General features: G+C 39.8%; 1 protein-coding gene and 1 non-coding gene across 6 annotated transcripts in view; both read left to right on the plus strand.

Annotated features, from left to right (window-relative positions):
• The window catches only part of AP1G1 (adaptor related protein complex 1 gamma 1 subunit), a 43,004-nt gene that overhangs the window by 11,446 nt on the left and 9,055 nt on the right, over positions 1 to 22,503 (plus strand). For all 5 annotated transcript variants that reach the window (XM_046899523.1, XM_025154203.3, XM_015292600.4 and 2 more), the window contains exons 2-15: positions 1,567 to 1,770; positions 5,697 to 5,821; positions 9,461 to 9,602; positions 10,605 to 10,701; positions 12,263 to 12,339; positions 13,500 to 13,508; positions 14,716 to 14,811; positions 15,292 to 15,372; positions 15,615 to 15,713; positions 16,437 to 16,492; positions 17,560 to 17,673; positions 20,005 to 20,145; positions 20,703 to 20,757; positions 22,255 to 22,377. In XM_046899523.1, coding sequence (XP_046755479.1) covers positions 1,570 to 1,770; positions 5,697 to 5,821; positions 9,461 to 9,602; positions 10,605 to 10,701; positions 12,263 to 12,339; positions 13,500 to 13,508; positions 14,716 to 14,811; positions 15,292 to 15,372; positions 15,615 to 15,713; positions 16,437 to 16,492; positions 17,560 to 17,673; positions 20,005 to 20,145; positions 20,703 to 20,757; positions 22,255 to 22,377 — 1,416 coding nt within the window. In that variant the 5' untranslated portion in view covers positions 1,567 to 1,569. The remainder of the gene's footprint in view (positions 1 to 1,566; positions 1,771 to 5,696; positions 5,822 to 9,460; positions 9,603 to 10,604; positions 10,702 to 12,262; positions 12,340 to 13,499; positions 13,509 to 14,715; positions 14,812 to 15,291; positions 15,373 to 15,614; positions 15,714 to 16,436; positions 16,493 to 17,559; positions 17,674 to 20,004; positions 20,146 to 20,702; positions 20,758 to 22,254; positions 22,378 to 22,503) is intronic.
• On the plus strand, positions 18,757 to 18,843 carry LOC112533310. Its single transcript, XR_003077322.1, has one exon. It is a non-coding gene; the product is annotated as a small nucleolar RNA SNORD71 (small nucleolar RNA).

A 22,503-nucleotide genomic window follows, 5' to 3' on the forward strand; every position in this document is an offset into this window, starting at 1 on the left:
GACATCTGAGTGCTTGGGCAGCATAAATTTGTTTTCTTCACATTACCGTGACACAAATCTTACAGCTCATAGAGAGGTAAGGCTGAGGATTGAGGAGTCCAGATATCTTGATCCTTCACTTCGCAGTACTTTGAGGAAGCATTTCTGTAGATAAAACATCTCTACATTTAATTTTCAAAATGTAATACTTTGCACCTCCGCAAATTTGAGCTCTTGGGAAATTGATGGGCAGTTGGAATGTGAGGGGCTGTTTGGTTGACCTGACTGAAGGAGGTTTAGTGTTAGGATTGAATTCTGTAGCAGTCCAAATTTATAATTCAGATCCATAGAGCAACATTCAGCTGCTTGACTGTGAGGCCACCTTTAGTCATTGTCTGTCTGTTTTTCTGTTGCAGTACACAGGTTGCCCTGCTAATGATGTGCTTCCCAGCCTGCCCGCTCAGTGGTGCAGTCAAACACGTTGTGCCATGCCAGCCAGTCAGCACAGTGTCTGAATGTTTCTCTTTGTGATATGGTAGTGCATAAAACTTAGGGCCCTGATTTTTAGGAGGATGGTGACATACACAAGATCTGTGATGGACTGCCGTGTTGAGTAACTTTTTACACATTGGTGTGATTTAAGAATTACTTAGCTATACTTGCGGTCTAGTGTGGATAAAAGAAGACTGGAGAGAAGTTTGTGTGGATTTAGCCTCATGAAAAGCAAAAGTCTGCTTTGTTGAGCATAAACTAGAATTAGGTTCTATAGTTGAACTTTCTAAACTTTTTTTTGGGGGGAGACATTTTTCTCTTGAAATATATTCAGGAGAATACATTGCTCTCCAGGTCAGGTAGTACTCATCACTGTTCCACCTGGTAAAATGAAACTACCTGAAGTTCATGTAGTATATGCTTTTTTTTTTAACAGTCATCTTCAAACAGTAATGAGAGAGGCTTTGTCACATTGCCTCTGAAGAAATGATTGTTCTGGCTAGTATTTGATAAAGCTATGGTGTCTGCTTGATTCTGGAATACATCACACTGCTCATATTGCTCTTCTATCAGCATTTTCTGATGTATTTTCCCTCTCAAAGGAAGGAGGATGCATGGCACAAGTATGTGGGATTTTTTTGAAGCTTGGCTCTCTGACACACCTGTCTGAAAGCTTCTGCTAGTTATTTAACAGCATTGCTTTTTGTAAAGGATGGCTTGTGTCCCACATCGTCATGATTTCAGGATCAAACCTCTTTGGAGGGAGTCAGAAAATATGAACATGAACATACCTTGCTGAGTACTGTTCTTACCTATTTAGGACTGGGATGTAATGTTCACTTGATAGCTAGTTCAAAGCATAGCAGTTTCTGTTTCTAGAAAGGTAATTGCGAGAACTTCTGTTCCCAGAAGGTACAAGAAATCCCTGTGGCCTTTGGGTTTGCTTTTAACCATGCTACTGAAGCTGTTTGCCTTTTTTTAATTCTTCGTTTTATATAATTATAAGGGGAGAAAGACAGACATGCTCAAGTGAGACAATTATGAAGTTGTCAAGTACAGTAGAAGGCTTATGGATCTCTTTTTTTCTTCTCCCAGAGGATGCCAGCCCCCATCAGACTGCGGGAGCTGATCCGGACCATCCGGACAGCAAGAACCCAGGCAGAAGAGCGTGAGATGATTCAAAAGGAATGTGCTGCTATCCGGTCATCCTTCCGAGAGGAAGATAACACATACAGATGCAGAAATGTGGCAAAGCTGCTGTATATGCACATGCTGGGATACCCTGCACATTTTGGACAGGTAGGTTAGTCTTCATTGCTACTATGCTGTGTGTATACCACTATGCTTCATGTGTTCTGAGCACATGGGCTAGTTTGGAGCAAAACGAGTGAAGTTCTGCTTTGAGATGTTTTGAGGTTTGCCCTCGCACATGTTCTGAACCTGCATTAGTTAGTTTTGACTATGATAAAGACACTTTGTTTGGAACCTGTTCTTATGTACTTTGTTATGAGACTTAGAGTTAGTCTGCTTTACCCGGGTTGTCTGCTCCTTGCTGCAGATGTATCTTGCAGAGCAGTAGTTAAACTACAGTCTGGTAAGTATGAGTATTTCTGGATGACTTTAGGATGGCATCTCAAAGTTGTGTATCTTATGGAAATTGCCATATGTTTTAAAGGAGTTTCTATACTGTTCTTCTAAAGTAACTTATTCTAGGCAGATAATAGTTGATCTGTTCCCAGCAATAAGGAATTGGTGTTCCTTATCCCCATTTTAGTGAAGAGATTTGGAGAATGGTGTGAATTTTGCTAGTCTCTTGACTTATTTTTGATGTGCTGTTCCTCAGTTAAATTGTGGAAAAGAGAGAGATGCTGATGGGGCTCTTGATCTACAAAATGTTCTTCAGGTTGAGCTTTGCTTAGTGTTTGAGGCACAGTTCATTTTTGTTAGTAAGCATCCTGTTAGTCATTGTATGGAACCTGTTGAGTCATAGCCTGAACCACTGATTGAGCACCTGGGAAAGGACCCAGTTAGCTCTGAGAGCACAGGTGAAGGCAATTCCAGTTGTGTGACCAGAAGGGGTGGGTATTATTTCTACATAATTGGATTCTTCTAGAGAAAAGAGTTGTTTGAAATGTAGCAATTCTGATATAACAGGAACACCTGTGCTGACTGTTGTAGGATAAAATACTCCATCCTCTGGCCTTGGTTGTCATATAATTTGTCAGTTGCACTTCTGGAAATTTATATGGCTGAGGCTAAGAAGGTATTTTAACAGCTATTATTTAAGTTGAAATCCTTCATGTGTCCTCCGTGTTTATGACTGGAAGGAATCTTTCAAAGTACTGATGCTGTATAGGTGATGTATATGATCTTCATTCTTTCTCTATAACAATGTGCTGGGGAGCTGTTGAAGGCAGATGCCATTCCAGCAGTAGTAGAGTTTTGAAGATAGGCAGTCTAGCATTATAAACAAGAAGTTTCAGAGAGTGACAGTGTGAATGAGTAGGAAATTCATTTTGATGAAAAACAGGAAAGCCACAGACTGTTAGAACCCATGTTTGTCTTAAGGATAAAACCAGACATTTGACTTCAGCTAGTGTGAATGGGGTAACCCATAGTTTAGAGAAGGTGTCAGGAGAAGCAAATGGCAGATCTGCTTCTTTCCAAGACAGTATTCCTCCACTTTGATCCAGGAAATCTTGCACTATGTTTGGCCAGTGCATGCTGAGATGCAGTGCATGGCAAACTGTCTTCAGCATGTGTTAAAATCAGGTTAAGATTAGATAGAAGGTATTGGGCATCCAGATTTGTTTTTTAGTTATTTTTATTTCCCTTGCAAAAGAATACCAGTCAGAAAGCTATCTGTGTTAGTAAAAACTTTGAGTTGTAATCTGGCTATATACCTATATTACCAGGCTTCATTGATGTATCTGTTACAGCACTGATGTAGCAGATTTTAACTGCTGTTCCTTTGAATGAAATGGATATGACATCGAGTTCTTCCACTAATTAAACAGAGCTTCACTTCATTGTGTTCCTCAGTAGTGCTGTGTGCTAAGATAATTTGCATGTATTTGTACAAGTGTGAAGCAAGCTTGTCAGCTTTTCACAGGGTAAATTTTGGTAATATCATTAAAATTTAAAAGCACTGGAAATATGTTAGTTTCCTTCCTATCAATTAGTTTCCTTCTGCTTTTTCTTAGTTGTTTGTCTTACCTTTTTTAGCTCTTAGGCTGTAGCTTTGAGGCTATCAGTTCCACATTGCAGAGCATTATATAAGGAGGCACCTTTTAAACTTTTGGGGGGGAAAAATGGGTCAGTGATGAACTTTTTTTTATTACAGAAAACATTGTAAAGATAAGAGGTAAATACGTGGTGTTATGTACCTTATCTCTTGGTTGATCTTGCCCATTCATGCGTGTTCAGTTATCTCTTTGGATGACTGATCTTAGTGCTTAGTGGTATTTCTGTATTCTAGATATTCCTCCAGGTTAATCTTAGCTAACTGAATTTGCTTTCGTTCAATCTTTTTCTTATCAGTTTGTCACCCAGCTCTAGCTAGATGATTAGTATGTGGCAACTTCTTGCATAGTTGTGTTATATATATTCTGGTTTTGTGCAGTTGTGGGAACTTATTAGTGGCTAGGCCATAGCATTTATTTTCTCTGGCACATGAAATTTAATTTTCTTACAAGTTTTTCAGCAGCCAGTATAGTTTTGCTCTCTTGATGTGCGTGCACTTCTCGCATCTCCCTGTTCAACAACAGTTCTGTTCAGGCTTCTCTGTAGTGCAGGACTGTGAAAACCTTTTTACGCTGCCCTGTATTTTTGCCTATGCATGCCCCTTTAGTGTCCTTTAAAGCAGATCTTTTGGAAGCTTTGTCTCATCTCCTCCATACATCCATTGTATGTGCTTACAATGTGTGTATGTGCTTACAGCAGTGTGTGCTTACTTGCTGCCCTAGCTAATTTGTAAAACGAACTTAGGGCATGTGCTTATGAGAAGATTAATCTTTTACCTATTTTGCGAAGCCATTTCTACTGCTTTGTCTGTGTAGCAGAAATGCTAAAGTCACAGCTTGAAGCAGTGATTGAGCACCTGGAGGGAAGGTAGGGCCAGCCCAGGGGAGCACAGGTGCATGCAATGTATGTGAGTGACCAGAAGGGCTGGAGCCAGGACCCACCCCTTCCCAGACCTCATTTAAGGGTTGGTAGTGGAGGTGAGGGTATCTCTCTGCAGATCCTTGTATACTTGAGGCCTTCCAAAGGTAAGCACATTTTCTTCCTTTGTTTCTGTGTCTGTGGCTGCTGCATTTGGGCCTGTCCTCCTTTGCAGCAGCCAGAGGCTTTTGCCACTCTTCTATTATCACTATACTTTCCATCATGTTATAGCATTACAGTCTGGAAGTAGAGATCTGATTATATGTGATTATCTGTTAGAGTGAGATACTTAAGTGCATAGTAATGTTAGTGTCTGTATTTTTGAACTAAGAACATGTTAAGTCTAAAAATTGGTTAGCAGCTAAACTCTGAAGTCATCTGAGTGTAAGTGGCAGCTAGGCATGTTATCTAAGGAATTTCCTTTATACTTCTGAACAGGGTACATTTCTATGTGGTAGTAGGGATGTTTGTAGTGGTTACAGTGCATGTGATTTTTAGTAAAATTTCTGAAGTTCATACAGGAGTTATAGGATTACAGGACAGCATAGAAATTTAAATATATCTGTCGGTATCTAAAATTTGTCTAGCTAGTTACTCGGTAACAGATCATAATCATCAAAATTGTTTTTTTCATCTTAACAGAGTATTGATTCTCTCCCTGGGGGGGAGATGTACCCATTGAGCTGCAGAAAATTCCAGTCTATATCAAACATGGCATATTCTTTGGATTTTTATCTGAATTTCCAGATTTAACTTTTTTTAACTGATGGTTCTCATCTATATGTTCTCTTTCTCTTCTGTGCTCTGGTTCTCCTTACCTGGTATATGTGAGATAATGGAAGGTCAACAGTGGATTGTTACTTAAGACAGCAGACTTGCTATCGATTTTGCTGCTCCCTTGCTGGGGTCTTTGGGCAGGTCATTCAGCCTTTGTTTTCCATATCATCAAAATGGGAATAAAATGTATATTATGAGAGACCTAAATTGGTTAACATCAGAGTTCAAACTCTTTCTCTTCTAGCTGAGAAATAGTTTAAGCTAATTCTTGTTTCTTTTTTTTCCAGTTGGAGTGCCTCAAGCTCATTGCCTCTCAGAAATTCACAGACAAGCGCATTGGGTATTTAGGTGCCATGTTGCTGCTGGATGAGAGACAGGATGTCCATCTTCTTATGACCAATTGCATCAAGAAGTAAGGGTACCAGCGCTCTCTCCATCAATGCATGTTTTGAGGCTTCAGGATCTGGAATTATGCTCCTGCCACTGATATTTTCAGTACTTTACTTCCCCCCCCTTGTTTTAGGAAGCTTTTATTCTCAATCTGGTTTATGCTGTTGACCATAAAAGATTGTTGTAGCTTTGTACTGTATTGAATGATCCTCTAGGTCCCTCTAGAGGGAAGAGAATACAAAATTTAATTGGTCCTGTAGAGGTGTAGATGGCAAACCATACTTGATGTAGCTACTGTTCTAGAATGGTAATATGTTGCTCTGCAGGTTGTCTAAAGGTAAATAAAAACAGGGAGATGAAATGGTCACAGTAAGCTAGTCAGACAGGGCAAAAGATCATTTGTTGTGTTTAAAAAAAAAAAAAATCCATTCATTGAATCATTGAGGTTGGAAAAGACCACTAAGATCATTTGGTCCAACCATCAACTTATTACACAGGTAGATAGTGACAAGACAAGGGGGAATGCTTATAAACTAAAGGAGGGAGAATTTAGGTTAGATGTTAGGGGGAAGATTTTCACTGAGAGGGTGGTGAGATGCTGAAGCAGGTTGCCCAGAGAGGTCGTGAATGACCTGTCCCTGGAGGTGTTCAATACCCAGGTTGGATCAGGCCCTGGGCAGCCTGATGTAGTGTTTGATCTAGTGGCTGGCAGCCCTGCCTGCAGTGGGGGGGTGGGGTAGGGGGAGAGTTTGGAACTTGAGGTCCCTTCCAACTCAGGCCATTCTATGATTCTGTGATCATCACTATGCCCAGTAGACCATGTCGCTCAGGGTACAATCTACCCTTTTCTTGAGAACCTTCAGGGATGGTGAGTCCACCACATCTGTGGGCAGCCTGGTCCAACGCTTGACTACTCTTTCTGAGAATAAATTTTTCCTAATATCCAATCCGAATCTCCCTTGCTGCAACTTAAAGCCATTACCTCTTGTCCTGTTGCTGTTACCCGGAAAGAGGCCAACCCTCACCTCTCTACAACTCCCTCCAGGTAGATGCAGAGAGTAATGAGATCCCCACCACTCCCCCCCACCTCCTCCTCTCCAAACTAAAGAATCCCCGTTCTCTCAGCTGCTCTTCATAAGACCTTTTGCAGCTTCATTGGCTTTCTCTGGGACATGCTGCAGGACATCAACGTCCTGCTTGTAGTGAGAATCCCAAAACTGAACACAGTGCTTGAGGTTTGGCCTCACCAGTGCCAAGTATAATTCTACATTTGTGAATTTAATTATCTCCCAGCTTACAAAGTAGGAAAGAGGCATGCAGTTAGTAATGCAGCATTGCTGAAGGTCCGTGTACCTTTTATACAGGATTGAATCAGAGGATATTTTCATAACACTGCTAAAATGTAGGCCAGGTTACCCTGTGTTACAGAACTGTATCTCTTGCTGCGGCCATGTTCTGTTTGTTTTCCTTACTTCTGCTGATAAGCTCTGTAGTTTTTGTCTTCAGCAATCAAGACTGTGTATGCTGCCTTCTTTTTAGGATTGACCTAACAGTACCGATGATTTTCCTTGGAAGCAAGGCAGCAACTTGGGAATGTGCTGTCTGCTTGGTATCTTCCTGAAATTGGTCAAGAGAGGATGAAAAATAAGGATAGGGTTTTTTTCCTCAGTTTTTTTTTTACTTTTAAAGTCTTTCTAGCAAAGTGCTGCTAAACCAGGACTGTTTCATATTATAGTCAGGTAAAGGATGGTTGGTCTGTTTCTAATGATGGACAGTCTTTTTTTCAAGGTGGATGGGAGAAGGAGTGGAATGGCTGGGGTCTAGTTGATTTATCCTTGTGCCTGCTTGGTTATATATGGTGTGTCTGGTTTTATTACTTTTAGAACATAAGCCTCTTGAGTAATAGCAAATGAAGTATTGGTAAGATTGATTGCTTACACTGTATCCTCAGAGTGCTTGGAAAGTCTTGACAAGACTGTGGGCCTTGGGATCTACAGACGTCTGGGAGATAAACGTTTGGTCAGATATTCTTTTGTTGAAATGTCATACCTGTGAGGTTCTTCCATTAGAACTAGGCTGCTATATTAACATGTTTTTTTGATTGCTTATGTTAAAATGAGTTTGTGTGGTAAGGCTGTGATGAATTTGACATGAGCCAGGCTGAAGCTAAACAAAACTGGGAGAAGGCAACCCACTTAGGTGGTGGGAAGCTTATTACTTTCTCTCTTGGCTTCCTCCCCTGCCACCTTGTCATGCTTTCATCACTGTCTTAAAACCACGACCTAGATCTTCCATACAAACAAGTGGACACCCTTGTGGAGCAGGATGTACTTGCTATATTCTCTGTTACATATAGCTGCCAAAAACTTGGTAAAGTAAGGAAACGAGAATCAACTTATTTTAATGACAGGTGTAGTCTGTTCTTTTATTTACATATTGCCCTAACTTCTTGCTATTACAAGCAGAATGCTCTCTTGCTTTTTTGCATGTTGTACAAATCTGGTTGCATACTGCTTGCTTCCCCTGCTCTCCCATCATGCAGTTGCCAACTCACCTCCCAAACAGGAACCATATTTTTATTTCCTTCACAATTCACTCATTTGTGAATGAGGCCTGGGTGCTGTGGTGACATGAGTACCAAGAGTTTTGATGGAAAATTGGTTGAAAGTCAGTTTTTAAAAGCTGTTGTAATTGCTGTATAGAAACTGTATTGTCTTGTACTTAATGTGATTGACGGTGGGTGGCCTCAAGAGTAGCATCTGCTGATAGGTATTGCATTTTGCAACTTCCAGAGGCTAAACAGAATTCCTGCATGGATTACATGCGAGCTCTGTGAGTAGTGGGTTTTTTTGTTTGTTTTTTGTTTGTCTTATTCTGGCTCAGGATGGGAGGATATCTTGCATAGATTTTTGTCTTTAACGCTGTTTAGTTTGTAAATATGAATCTCACTTCCGATTCAATATTTATGTTCAGTCTGTAAGTCTTAGCATGAGTTCTTATTTTGTATTATACTAAGATTAATATATTAAGCATATATGTATTGTCTGTTACCAGTTAGGGTTTTATTTCATTGCCAAATCCAGATGAAGTTTTATGGTTCATCATTCACTAATCCTAATAGTAAATGGAAGGAAGGAAGGAGAGGTAGCTAGAATTAAAAGCCATTGTAAAAATATACAAGTCAAACTGCATTGAAATCTTAAAGACTCGGAAACTGCAAAGCAAAGTGCATATAAACCAAAACCAGAAGCTAAAGCCTATTCTACAACTTGTTTATGCTGGGACAACTTGCAAAGTCACTGCAGGGCTATACTTGATGTTCATTTCTTTCCTGCTTGTGAATTCCAAAATACGAAGTTTTGTCTTTCTATAGAAACTTTAATGGAATTCTCTGTGGTCTTCCCTCTTCCCAGCTCAAGCACTGGATATTCACCTGATGGTTTTACCAATATCTTTTTCTTTGAGGGGTCTATATAAAAGTAATAGAAAACTCAAAGCTAGTATTGTTCCTTGCTTAATAGTCCAAAATAGCTTAGAATCTGGAGACTTCTTCTGGGCCGTGTGCCCAGATGGCTGGGTGGCCGTACATAGATGCACTTTTTTCCGTATTCAGGATTTGTGGACATGCTGACAGTTGTTTTATTTTTGCTCTTCTTTGCAGCGACCTTAACCACAGCACGCAATATGTGCAGGGGCTGGCACTCTGCACTCTTGGCTGCATGGGCTCCTCAGAAATGTGCAGAGACCTTGCAGGAGAGGTCGAAAAGCTCCTCAAAACATCCAACTCCTATCTTAGGAAGAAGGTACTTCTGAATGTTTTGTTAAGGATTAAAACTTGAGACTGATGGAATATCTTGCTAATAACTGGAACGCTAGACAGCTTGGAATGCTGACTGAATGTTTGCAAGCGTGCAAGACAAGTTGAGACCAAAGCCCATGTCTGTGCAGAGCAAGGATGTGTGTGTAATCCTCTAGAAGGCTAGCCTCCAACAAATGAGGCATCTGTTCCTAGTTTCATACTTTGTACCTTAAGGTTATTGATTGTATTATGAGCACCTGCCTGTTCACAGGCTCTAGCTCTGAACTTCTAATTATTAGCCAGTATGAAAGAGCATCTGTAAAGTATAAGCAGTATTGTTCTTTTTAAATATATTTAGTTGTTATGTCTTGGAAAGGTTGGGGGAAGTAATGGGATTTTAGGCAAGACAGCAGTGCTGAGAGGTATTGCTGTATTCTGGGAAGAGGCAGTCAGTGCACTTGATTCTCAGTCAGATACAAAGAAATAGGGTCTTTTCTTGCTTCTGTTCTCTGGAAAAGGTGGGCAGACTTTTTGAAGTGTACTTCTGTTTTTCGTAGGACCTGTCACCTGAAGGGGAAACTGTTTTGTGGGGAGGTGATCATATTCAAAGGAAAGAAAACAAACCATTAATTTTACATAAACTTCACTTTTCACATCCAGTGCATTATCCCCCTCCCTCCCTAACAATGAGACAGGCTGAAGTAGCCTTATTAAGTGCAGAGCTGCATAGCAATTAATATGGCTCTGAAGTGAATAACTTTCAAATGAACTACTGTTAGTGCAAGCGTTACTTTGCAACTCAGTGCCTTTTTTACTTTTACTTTTTTTCTGTCAAACTCTTCTGCGGTGCTGTTTAGTATCACTAGTAGCAGAGAGTAGAAAAATGTGCTATAAACATTTCAAGCCTCTGTTTATCATAAATTTGTTGTAGCTCCTGCTGTGCTAGATGTTCTCAGTGTCTCATTGTCATTGCACCACATACTAATCGAATGCTTTTCCTATACAGGCAGCACTGTGTGCTGTTCATGTTATTAGAAAGGTGCCTGAACTTATGGAGATGTTCCTGCCAGCCACCAAAAACTTGCTGAATGAAAAGAACCATGGTAATGTCTGAGCCTGCTTAGCAAGACTGTACTGTTTTTCGCGTATGGCACACTCAGTACTGAAACCTTTTATTTGGAGGGACTTACTGAGTTGTATTATTATTTGTTTCTTCCCATCGCTTTGCAGTGAGAACAAATGTAATTGAGAAGGCAGGGGTGTATGGCTACAAACTAGCAGGTCTTTACATGGCATAGGTGATAAAAGGAACTCTCAGTGTTTTTTACCCATTTCAGAGTGGGTGCAGTGGGAAAATTTATGACTTCCTTTAGGCAGCGTATTGGATAGAAGTTCAAAGTGTGCTTTTTAGCTTTTTGTGTGACTTCTGTTAGCACAGTGCTGTAGGATTATCTGACACTTGCTTAGCGGGCGTTACCAGGGTGGAGATACTCTCTCTTAGGAAAGAGTGTCTTCAGTGCTGTTTTAGATCATAATATTAATTTACATTAATGTTGCCTTTTTTTTGCTAGGTTGTTTTCATGCATTTTCTTTTTCAAGTACTTCAGAGGATTGTTTAAAGAGAAATACAAAAAAATATTTGTTACTTCGTTTATTTGTATCGAGCTAGTGCTTGGCTCCCTGGAGGCTTAGTCCTTTTGCTTAACTGCAGTGATTATGTGCCTTAAGAAAATAGTTGGTTGTGCTAGAAATCCTATAGTAGATGTTACAGCAAGTTCGTCTCCAGACAGAGTAGTTAAGTGAAACATTACTAACAGGCCACGTGTTTGTTTTTTCATTTGTCAATGCCTCCAGGTCTATCACTGCAGGACCCACTCATCATCCAGCCTATACTCAAGTTTGGGATTGTCCTAACCCCACTGTAGGACCTTACACTTGGCAATGTTGAGCTTCATGAGGTTTGCACAGGCCTGCCTCTTGAGCCTGTCAGGGTGCCTCTAGATGGTATCCCTTCCAGCATCTTGACTGCACCATGCAGTGTGGTGGTCTCTGCAGACTTGCTGAGGGTGCATTCAGTGGTTAATTTTCAACTGCTGTCACCTAATAAATGCCTTGTAACTGACATGCCTTTTCTAACTACTTTTCAGAGATGTTCTGAGTTCTGCTAAGGCAGAGAACACAGCAGTTGACTGCCAGATAGGTGGTTTGGCTTTAGCAAATAGTCTACTGTAGTCTTTCTCCAAACTTGTGGTTTGAGAACTTCTAAGGAATGCGCAATGCAGACCATGTAAAGCTGGGTAGGGTATCAAAATCAAAAGAGAAAATGGGAAATGAAAGAAACTCAACACTTACAATACAGTTAACAGTTTGCCCTTCTCAAATCTTATTTTGCATGTTTGTTACTGTCTAACAGTATATTTAATATGCAAGTTTCTTTATGCAATATACAAGTCCAGTTTGTCTCCTCCTTTGACTTTTAGTTGTTGATCTAAGATGTACACTTTGCCATCAACTTTCCTTTGGGCGCAGCTGCAAGTATCTTTTTGAAGCATATGTGTTAGATTAAAGAAGAGATTGTTTTGTATGATTTGTTTTCATTTCATTACAATGTTTATTTCCATAGAGCTAATGAAATTAAGAGATTTTTTTTCCCCTGGCTTTTAGGTGTTCTACACACATCAGTAGTCCTCCTCACAGAGATGTGTGAGAGAAGCCCAGACATGCTTGCACACTTTAGAAAGGTAAGTGTGAATTTGATAGCATTGCAGAATTTTCATGGTTTTGTTTGGCTTTGATGCTTCTTCATTTCTGAAGTGAAAGCAGTGTGCACCTTTTTAAAGTAAAATCCCAACAACTGAAGAATTTAATTGTACTACCTGCTTGTTATGAATACAGTAAAGAAAAAAAGTGGGACTTCTGAGTGCCTAGCCCTCTCCAAGAAGGGAGTAAGTTGCAAAACATTACTGTTGAAGACTGTGTAGTTAGTATGAATCTCACCATACAGTTAAGAGATAGTGTCCCCTTTGGCTGATGTTCCCTTTTGGCTTTTTTGCTCTTTATAGCTAATTGCACAGTGTCATCAGGAAGTGCATGTGTTTTAATCGTAAACAAGCAAAAAAAGGCTTGCGTGTGCACTTGAGCCCCTTAACCACTGTCACACAGTTTTATAAGTTCACATCAAAAATACCAATGGAAGTTCTATTCTCTCAAATGGAAGTTTGTTTCTGGTGCATGCGATGTTACATAATTTTCTTTTTTAACTTAGATGTTTCAGTGTCAACATCATTCCCCCTCTGATAGGAATGTTTACTTATTTCCTGCCCTTAACACACATTTTCTAACATTGATTGCTGTAATTAGCTGTGCAGTATTATTGCCATATTAAAGACTACCAGACTGTGAAAACTTCATTGTTTATTTTTTTAATTAATCTGATTTTTTGGTCAAAGAAGGAGAAATTGATCAAAGCTGATAAACAGAACTGGCAATTTGCTCCTCACATGTCTCAAAGAGGTTTGTTTATTTTCATGCCCAGTTTACTGTTCTTCATTGACTAGTGTATATCACTAGGGATTTCAAACACTTTCTCCTAATGATGTACATCAAAGTGGTAAAATACATCTCCTCTTGCCCAGATTGCGTACAGCAGAGCAGGAATGAAAGTGAAAGACTAGGTACAACTGAAAGTAGCCATCCCTGCTACTAATGGCTCACTTATAGGTGGTAGTCTTACTGGTTTAAAAAAAAAAAAAGTGACTGCAAAATGTAAGTACTAGGTACTTGCTTTTCTAGCAATCTCTTTAGTTGTTTATGCTGTGAATGATATAGCATTGATCTGTCCCTAATGCCTGCTTCATCTGTTTTGTCCCTTCTGTCTCTTTGGAATCCTGCTCTGTGTTAGAACGAAAAGGTAAGGTTTAATTTTTGTATATGGTGCATGTTTGCATTGAATCTGTACAAGTTTGCAGCTTGTGATGCAGTACCAGATAATGCCATGTTTGTGATTAATGCCACGTGCTTAGATCAGTTGTCTTGTTTAATGCTTTTTGTTTCCTGGTCTTGTCACTAAACTTCTCTACCCATAACAGCCCTGGATCTTTGTTGTGGCCTTCTCAAAATGCAAACCTACTTTGCTCAAGCCCTCATCTGGGGATTTCTAAGGATTTTTTGTGTGTATGAATGCTGTAGCCATGAATGTTTGTTACCACTGACGGCTTTGTGCCTTGCCTTAAATGTAGAGCAGCTGTGGGTAATTGCTTTACACAGAAAGAAGCAGGAGAATTGTGTAGCCACCTGTATGTAGTCTTGTGTTGCTGCCAAAGAGCTACTGCGTGCAACTCCATTGCTGGTGTTTTTTATCAGTGAAATTTGAGTACAGAAGATTGGTGAGGGGCCCTCAACCAATCTCCATGGCTGTAATGTTTTCCTTTGGTTGCCTTATCTTCAGTCCTGATAACATTCTTTCATGTTAGAAGGCAAAGCAAATGTTAATCAGGGCTCCAGGAACGTTTTTGCAGATTGGTAGGCTTGCATGTTACTCTCTCGTGAGGGAATGTGTTGCAGATTACCAAGCTTTTCTCTTGAGAGGTTGATTTGGATGGAGTATCAAACTTAAAGGAATCCTTAATAATTTACTGTAATCCTAGCAGTGCCTGAAAAGATCAAATCTCTTATGCCTGATGCTCTGTGAAAACAGGTGATATGTACTACATGGGAATGCATGCTAAAAAAATCAATTTGGGGCTAATGTGGTAATGCTCCCAAACAAAGTTTTGGAAGGATGCTACTTTAACGGTCTTGCAGCCTCCTTTTTCATAAAGAGGGGGGTTTTTGAAACGGATGTTTCCTTTTAGGTATTGCTTATCAAGCTGTGGTGGATTTAGTACTTTAAAGATGCAATACGGTGCTCAGACTCCAGCTTAGATAGGAAATGACTAGAAACATCTAAGCTGTAGATATTTGTATAACAGTCTCTAGATGTTCAGGCTGAACTTTGAGGAGGAATCTATAGGACAACTTGCTTTCAATGCAAGATTTGTTCTTGGACCTGTACTTTGAAGATAGGGCAAAAGGAACAAGCTAATAGGTACATTTTCTGACAACTCTCTTCTTTGCAGCTCGTTCCCCAATTAGTTCGTATTCTGAAGAACCTTATCATGTCTGGATATTCACCAGAGCATGATGTGTCTGGGATCAGTGACCCCTTTCTGCAGGTAAGAAATGATGAAAGCAGTAATTTATGGTTTTAATTTGTGGACTGTGTTGTGAGACATAGTTAGCATAGGGCAGCAGTGTTGACTTGAAGATTGGCATTGTGTTAGAGTAGGCTGGGTAAATACTATACATTTACCTTAGTGAAAGCACCTGGTTCAGTTTAAATAGAAGTTGGTTTGCCTCAGCTTAGCACAATATCATTGGGCACAACAAGAAGAAACAATGAATGTTGGTCTTGCAGAAATGTGCCTAGTTTGGCACTGGATGTACTCTTAACAATTTTGGCCTATGAGAAGAAAAGGAGCAGAGTGTTAGCATGTTACTGTTGTTAAAGATCTTACTGAGAATAGAACCAAATCTGCATTATGCTTTGAAACAGAAAATTAGACTTTTGCTTCTTCGTCACTGTTCAAGCAGTGAATTTCATGGCCCTTGTGTAAAAGATTTCCATTGAGTGAGATTTTCTTTTTGTCATGTAGGTGCGAATCCTGCGGTTACTAAGGATTCTAGGACGAAATGATGATGATTCTAGTGAAGCAATGAATGACATACTTGCACAGGTGAGACCTGCAAGGCTAATGAGCTTACACTTTCTCTTTTCATTTGTTAATTATTTGGATTCAGCAGCACTGGTGAAGATACAGCTGCTTGCCACACTGGGGTGAATTTTGTTGCTGGGGGCATGTATTCATAGGTATGGTACACTAAGGATTGTTGAGTTTCACTGCTTCTTCTGTAGAACAGCACAAAGGGGATCCACTTTGGAGGTAATGGAGTCACTAATTTTGTTTCTTTTCTCTAGGTTGCTACTAATACAGAAACAAGTAAAAATGTGGGAAATGCCATTCTCTATGAAACTGTGCTGACTATTATGGACATAAAATCTGAGAGTGGACTGAGAGTAAGTTCTCTTTGTGGCTTTTTTGTGTTAGAGCAGTTTCTGTAAAAGACACGTGAGGCAAAAAAAGCTCTGTGGTTCATTTTAGATAAGACTGTAGCCTCTTTGGAAGGTGTACTTTAGGGATGTAGCAGAAATGCTGTGTCCTGGCCTGAAATAGTGATTGAGCACCTGGTGGGAAGGCAGGGCCTACTCGGGAGCTCAGGTGCGTGCAATGTATGTGAGTGACTGGAAGGGCTGGAGTCAGGATCCTCCCCTGCCCAGACCTCATTTAAGGGCTGGCAATGGAGGTGAGGGTATCTCTCTGCAGACCCCTGTGTACCTGATGCCTTCCAAGGCTAAGCAGCTTTTTCTTCATTTCTTTCTGTGTCTGACTGTTGCATTTGAGCTTGTCTTCATTTGCTGTAGCCAAGGAGTTTGCCACCCTGCTATTACTGCTGTACTTCCCATCACATTATAGTGTTAAAGGTTGGGGGGGAGGGGAGGGAAAAAGAAAACAGGAAGAAAAAAAAAAGGGTGGGGGTCAGCAGCAAAACCTTCTGTAAGACTGTTTCTCCTTGAGCACAGGAGAGAGCCTGTCTTAGTTTTTCCTTTGCTTAGTCAGGCTCCGGAGTTCTTCGTTGTGCTTTTGGCCAAGAAGCGCAGTAGTAATGTTGTATTTAAAGTCATCTTGAAGCAATGAAGGAAGACTTCTTGATCACTGACCTCTTGTAACTTTTTCTGCAGGTGTTAGCCATTAACATCCTAGGCCGTTTCTTATTAAACAATGACAAAAATATTAGGTAAGTTGTATGAAGTGTGCTCCATCTATGCCCAGCTTAAAACGTCTAAGAAACAACGGCACAAAGATTATACTAAGTGGAACTTTCCAGGAGAGTGTTCTGGGAAGTGTTGTTAGTGGGGTAAACATGACTGACTAGTTTTCTTTTTTCTTGACGTTTTCTCTGTCAAAACCTTAACTATGGCTCTGCTTTTCAGAATTGTGTGTAAAGTAATTCTTAATGTGATTTCTTAATCCAGTTGAGTGGTTGGGTTTTTTCAGTATTCTGTAAATCTCCTGTCTTGTCCTTCCTGGTCAGTGATGACTTTCAAATCCGAGTGGACAGTGGAGACTTTACAAATTAGACAAGGAGTTGTTTTGGTTTGTTTTTTTTGTCTGCATACTACTGTCATAAAGAAATAATGGTTGTGCATTAATCTCTGTGAATCTGAACATAGAATTGCTGCAACTGTCAGAATTAAGTCACATCTTTTAGGCACTAGTATTACAAATCATCATATGGGTAGAAGGCTCTAGCTTTGGGAATTGCAACTCACTTAGTAGTTTGTGTGTGATATATGGAGGTCTAAACTTTCGTTGCCTTGGTTTTATTTTTCAAAATGAAGATAGGACATGAGAAAAAACTTTACTTTTGGATGACAGGGCACTGGAGCAAGCTGCCTGGAGAAGTGGTGGAGTCTCTTTCTCTGGAGATATTGAAACCTTCCTGGATGTTTTCCTGTACAACCTGCTCTAGCAAAACTTCCCTAGCAAGGGGGGAGGGGATGTTGGACTAGATGATCTCCACGAGTCCCTTCCAACCCCTGTCATTCTGCGGACAAATGGCATGAGCCCAGGAACTGGGGTGGGTGCTCATCTGAGCAGCAGGATATCATTAAATGTGTTACTATTTTGTGTGGTAACCCTACTTGAGCTAGGCCAGGTAGTCCCATGGAAGATCCTCACTTGTTACTGAGGGGTACAAGAGAGCTCTGTTTTCTCGCAAAAGAAGATTAAATGTGGGTAGGTGTATTTGTGCATAGAAGTTAAATGCTTACCATTAACTATTATGCTATATTCTTATCCCAGATATGTGGCTTTGACATCATTGTTGAAAACTGTGCAGACAGACCATAATGCAGTACAGAGACATAGAAGCACAATTGTGGACTGCCTGAAAGATCTGGATGTCTCCATTAAAAGGTAACTGAAATATCAGTGAAAGAGACAGCCGATGAAGAGTGAGCAGGACATATGGGAAAATGACAGGAGTACTGGAGAGCTGGAAATGAGACTAGTACTAATGCATCATTTGATTTCTACTTCATGTAAGGTAATAAAGATAATGAAAGCATGCAGCCTCTTTTTTTGAGAAGCTGCTTTTACATTTTTCCACCTCTTGGATTGGTGGGGAAAATTTTTTTTGTTTGCCTGAATGTTTCCAAAATGGAGTCACCCAGAGATGAGCTGGTGTGCTCAGAAGAATCAGCCTTCATAAATTAGAGTCCTAATGAAAACTATTCTGACATGCTTGGTGTTACTTTTCTTTCCCAGACAAACAACTAGTGTCACATTATCCTGAAGCAATGTTAAAATCTTCAATTAATGATCCTAGGTTAAATTTATACAGTGGTAGAATTTAAGTTTTCCAGATGGTTCAGATTTGCTTATAAACTTTTTTTTGATTTAGACAATTCTTTCAATACACTCTTCCTTATCAGTATTCATTCTGTAGCTGGTTATCTGAGCTCAGTGCAGCATAAAGCAAGTGTCAGTGATAGGGACTGTTGCATCCTTTTTTGCATTGGGTGTAACTGTTGCAGGCCAAAATTTTGTACAACTCATTACATCATGAATATATTTTATTTATTTTAGAATTGCTTATCCTCTTATATTGATCTTGTCTAACCAATTAGATATGCTGTAGATACTTCTGCTAGAAGACATCCTTTAAATATTGACTCTTTGAATCAGACCTAGATTTTAACAGTACTACATACTCTAGTGTGTAGAGTAGGAAACAATTTGGAACGGTCATTCTTCTGAAGCTGAGTTTTAAGTTTTGAAATGGATGTAATGTAATTCTATTTTACGTTTTCCTAAAAGGTAAATTTTTGTCTTACATGTTCATCAAGTCAGGCTACCACAGTTTGGTGCCAGAGTCAGTGTGAGGTTAGGCTATGGAACAGATAAATGCCTATCTGGGCTTTGGATGGAAGGCCACAAAAGCATTTTGCTGATGTCTGTTAAGGAAAACATGTTGCAAACAATGGTGCTTCATGTCTGAGTGCTGTTGGAGGATGAAGCCTTTGAGTGATCCATCGGCAGAGCTTGATGTTGCTGTGCTGACACTCGTGCTGCTGACAATGCACTATTCTCATTGAAGCAATACATTAACTGGATATTGGAGTCCCCAGACAGCAAGTTTATTGAGAGAAAGACATACCTGGTTTTGGTTGACATGTGAAGCATAGCCTGTTCTTGTCATCTTGAACATTGCAGTGCAACTTTGGTCTGTGTCGTGTAATTCAGAGTAGCTTTGCCATTTAATTCAAGTCTATCTGTCAGTTTAATATGATCAAATTGCATTATTAGGAACTTCGTAACAGAAATGAGGCCTGTAATATGATTGAATGTGAGCAATGTGTGTGTGTGGAAGTTTTTGATACCCTTCAGGGATCTTATTCTGTTAACCTATCTCAGTGATGGGCAGAGAATGAAGTTCCTGATAAAGCTCTTCCCTCCCTTCCATACTTGACAAGTTTGTATTCTGGATTACACCGAGTACTCAGTTGTAAAGAATAATCAGAGTTATTTACTGAGGCTGCTTTAATGTATTTTAACATAGCAAATTGTTACGGTTGCCCAGAAATAAACCATATTTCAAGACAGTAGTCTTCATTTGGGAAACGTGGAACGGATGAGAGAGTTGTTCTACAATCAACTACTGAAGCTTCAAACTGAAGGGTCAGGGACTGGCCTCTGATCTTTGTTTATGTACAAAAAGTAATGTCAGATAGCCAGGACTCTGTCTGATTGTGATGTCAACTTGTGACAGGGAAAGAATGAATTCTGAAAAGTGCACCTCAATAATCTGAGTTCTGGAAGCCCTGTGTAGTCTATCTGCCAGGACATAATAAAGCTTATCAACCCTGGAAAACAAAATGAATTTTAAGATTTCTGAAACTGAAGAAATCTTGTAGCTGGTATAAATTATTGCAGTTGCATCAGACATGACCAACACATAACTATGAATACTTGGACCTTAACACTGATGGACTCTGCTGAAAAATATTTCTAGCCTTAGGGTATCTTGGCTGATTCCCCCAGCTGCAGCTGCACTCCAGTTTATGGTTTTCTGGGGTAGCTGTTTCTTGTCCTGAACAAGAAAGCGCTGTTGCATTTAATCCTGTGGGGAGAGCCTTTCACAATAAGATTGCTCTTATAACCAAAAGGTACGTGCATTTGAGTAACTGGACTTGTTTATTTTACTTCACCAGGAGAATATACTTTGTTTTCTGTCCATTACCCTAGGCGCGCAATGGAACTGAGTTTTGCTCTTGTTAATGGGAACAATGTTCGTGGAATGATGAAGGAGTTGCTGTATTTCCTAGATTCGTGTGAGCCAGAATTCAAGGCAGACTGTGCATCTGGAATATTCCTTGCAGCAGAGAAGTATGGAATCAATTTGCCATTATTTTTTTTTCAGTTGTCAAAATTGTGAGCATTTTTGCCTTGTCTACTCCCTCCCCTCCTCAACACCTTAGAGAGAATGGTTTGATTTTGGGGTTTATTGGTTTTACCTTTGCTGAAGGACGGGACACGCTAATGTTCCCTTGTAGGCAGTCCTCATATCATTAAACCAGTCTAGTTTATTGATTTATGCTGTTCTTTGGAACAGGTGTTGTGTTTACACCTTTGCCCCTTCTGCATGCCCACTTATGTGTTCTCCCCAATTACATGTGCAAGTGAGATGATCTCATTAAAGTTGAGCCATTATAATAACAGTCTGATTTTTAAGTATGTGTAAGGTATGGCTGTGCTTGTTTGTATATTCATTCAGCATTTCAATGTTAATAACAAAAGGTCAAAGAATTGTTTTTTTTTACTCTAGGAAGAGGTGGGCCAAGAGGTGATCAAAATGGGGAAGGAGGTTCTGTTGACTTGGTTGGTTTTCTTGCTGGTGTTAAAGCTAGTAGTTCTTGCTCTAATTCTTCTCTTATTTTTGTTAGATATGCTCCTTCCAAACGCTGGCACATAGACACAATCATGAGAGTCTTAACAACGGTAAGTAAAATTGCCTGTCTTGGGTGTCTTTGTGAAAATTCTTGAATTCTATAGGAAGTTATTTATCACTGATTAGGAGGCAGCTGTAAAGGCTATTAGTGCAAAATTGAAGTTTATATAATGACTTAAGGCAGCTAGTCACAAAGCAACTGTGATAGTCATTATTAGGAGAAATGTATGACTTCTGAAATATGCAAGAAGACTGTGTAGCGGAGTTTTTCTACTGCAGTGACTTCAAAGTCAGGACAACTCCTGTGCTTTGTTATTCCAATGTATACAGTCCTTTGAGGAGAGAGTAAATGTAGCCTTTAAGCAACTTGCAAGGAAAGGGTTGAAACAATTTATTAAAGCTATTCCAAGCTGAGTTTATTAAAGTTTTTTGATAGAGCTGTAACAGCAGCTTTCTGATTGTTTGGTTTTTTTAACTACCTGACTGTTACTTTCATACTACCTGAATTTCTTTGCATATGTCATGGTTGAGGTTGGAACTGGAGTAGCGTTTCAGCAAATGAGAGAAGAAAGCTTGATAACTTGGGTAGGTAGTGTGTTCTCTGATGTAGTGCAATGGGAGGAGATCTACTTTATTTGTGTGGGTGTTTACATTTGAGAAGTTCAAGAAGCGAGTCCTGCTTCTGTGCTATCGCGGCACCCTGGAACCGAGAAACTTGTATTCCTCTGAATGTAGAATTGATTTCCACTTGAAGGTTGGTGGGCTGTGAGAATTGCTCTCATATGACTCACTTTTATTAAAGTAATGTCATTCCTTCGACTACTAGGGAGAACCACTTATAAAGTTATATTCACAAGACTGCCTACTGCAGACTCTTAGAGATAAGTATCCAATCCAGTTTACTAGACTTATAAGAATTAATACAGAAATATGGCGTCAGCTCCTGGCTTTGGCTAGCTGAATTTTCACTTGGTTGACTCAATTGGGCTCATTTAATTTCTCTTTTGAGTGATTATGTTTTCAGTGCCAGAGGGAGTGTCCAAACAAAACAACTTTTGAGCAGTGTACATCTTTTGTTTAGTGCTAACGCTAATTTCTGTGCTAATTTGGCATAGAGCCAGGCTTTGAGGAAGTGATGAAAAAGCTGCTTTGTACCCTCAGGGTTTGTCCTAGTCTTTGAGTCTTCCGTTGAACAGATAAGTTTTTCTATGGTGTTCTTATTCTTACGTGGCACAGGAATAGAACAGTATTCTTATGTGCATATCCTATCCTCTTGACAGACAATTTTTATCTGCAGTATGACTTTCTGTGGGTATAGCTGAGTGTTTAGTGCTTGGGAAGAATGTATTGTTTTGTACTTCAACAAATCTGAGTTTGTTCGAAGTCAGACATAAAGTACTTGAGGATGATAAGGTTGTTTTTGTTTTTTTAATCTGTAAGAATCATGTGGCTTTGTGGAGTATGTCAGCAGTTGCTGGGTGTTACTGAGGAGTTGTATAATGAAACTAACAACTTTTTTTTCCTCAAATACATAAATGTTCTTGCAGGCAGGAAGTTATGTTCGTGATGATGCTGTTCCCAACCTGATCCAGCTGATAACTAATAGTGTGGAGATGCATGCCTACACTGTGCAGAGACTCTACAAAGCCATCCTTGGTGATTATTCTCAGGTAATACCTAATACAAGCAGCTTTGGTTTCCTTACTACACTGCAATAAACATATTTGCTAAACATGTTGAGGTAAGTCAGCATCCTGCTGTCTAGTTTCAGTGGACGGATTACAGTTAAAACATAT

Source organism: Gallus gallus, chromosome 11 (assembly GCF_016699485.2).
Source record: "Gallus gallus isolate bGalGal1 chromosome 11, bGalGal1.mat.broiler.GRCg7b, whole genome shotgun sequence".
In the NCBI taxonomy this organism is placed as follows: Eukaryota; Metazoa; Chordata; class Aves; order Galliformes; family Phasianidae; genus Gallus; species Gallus gallus.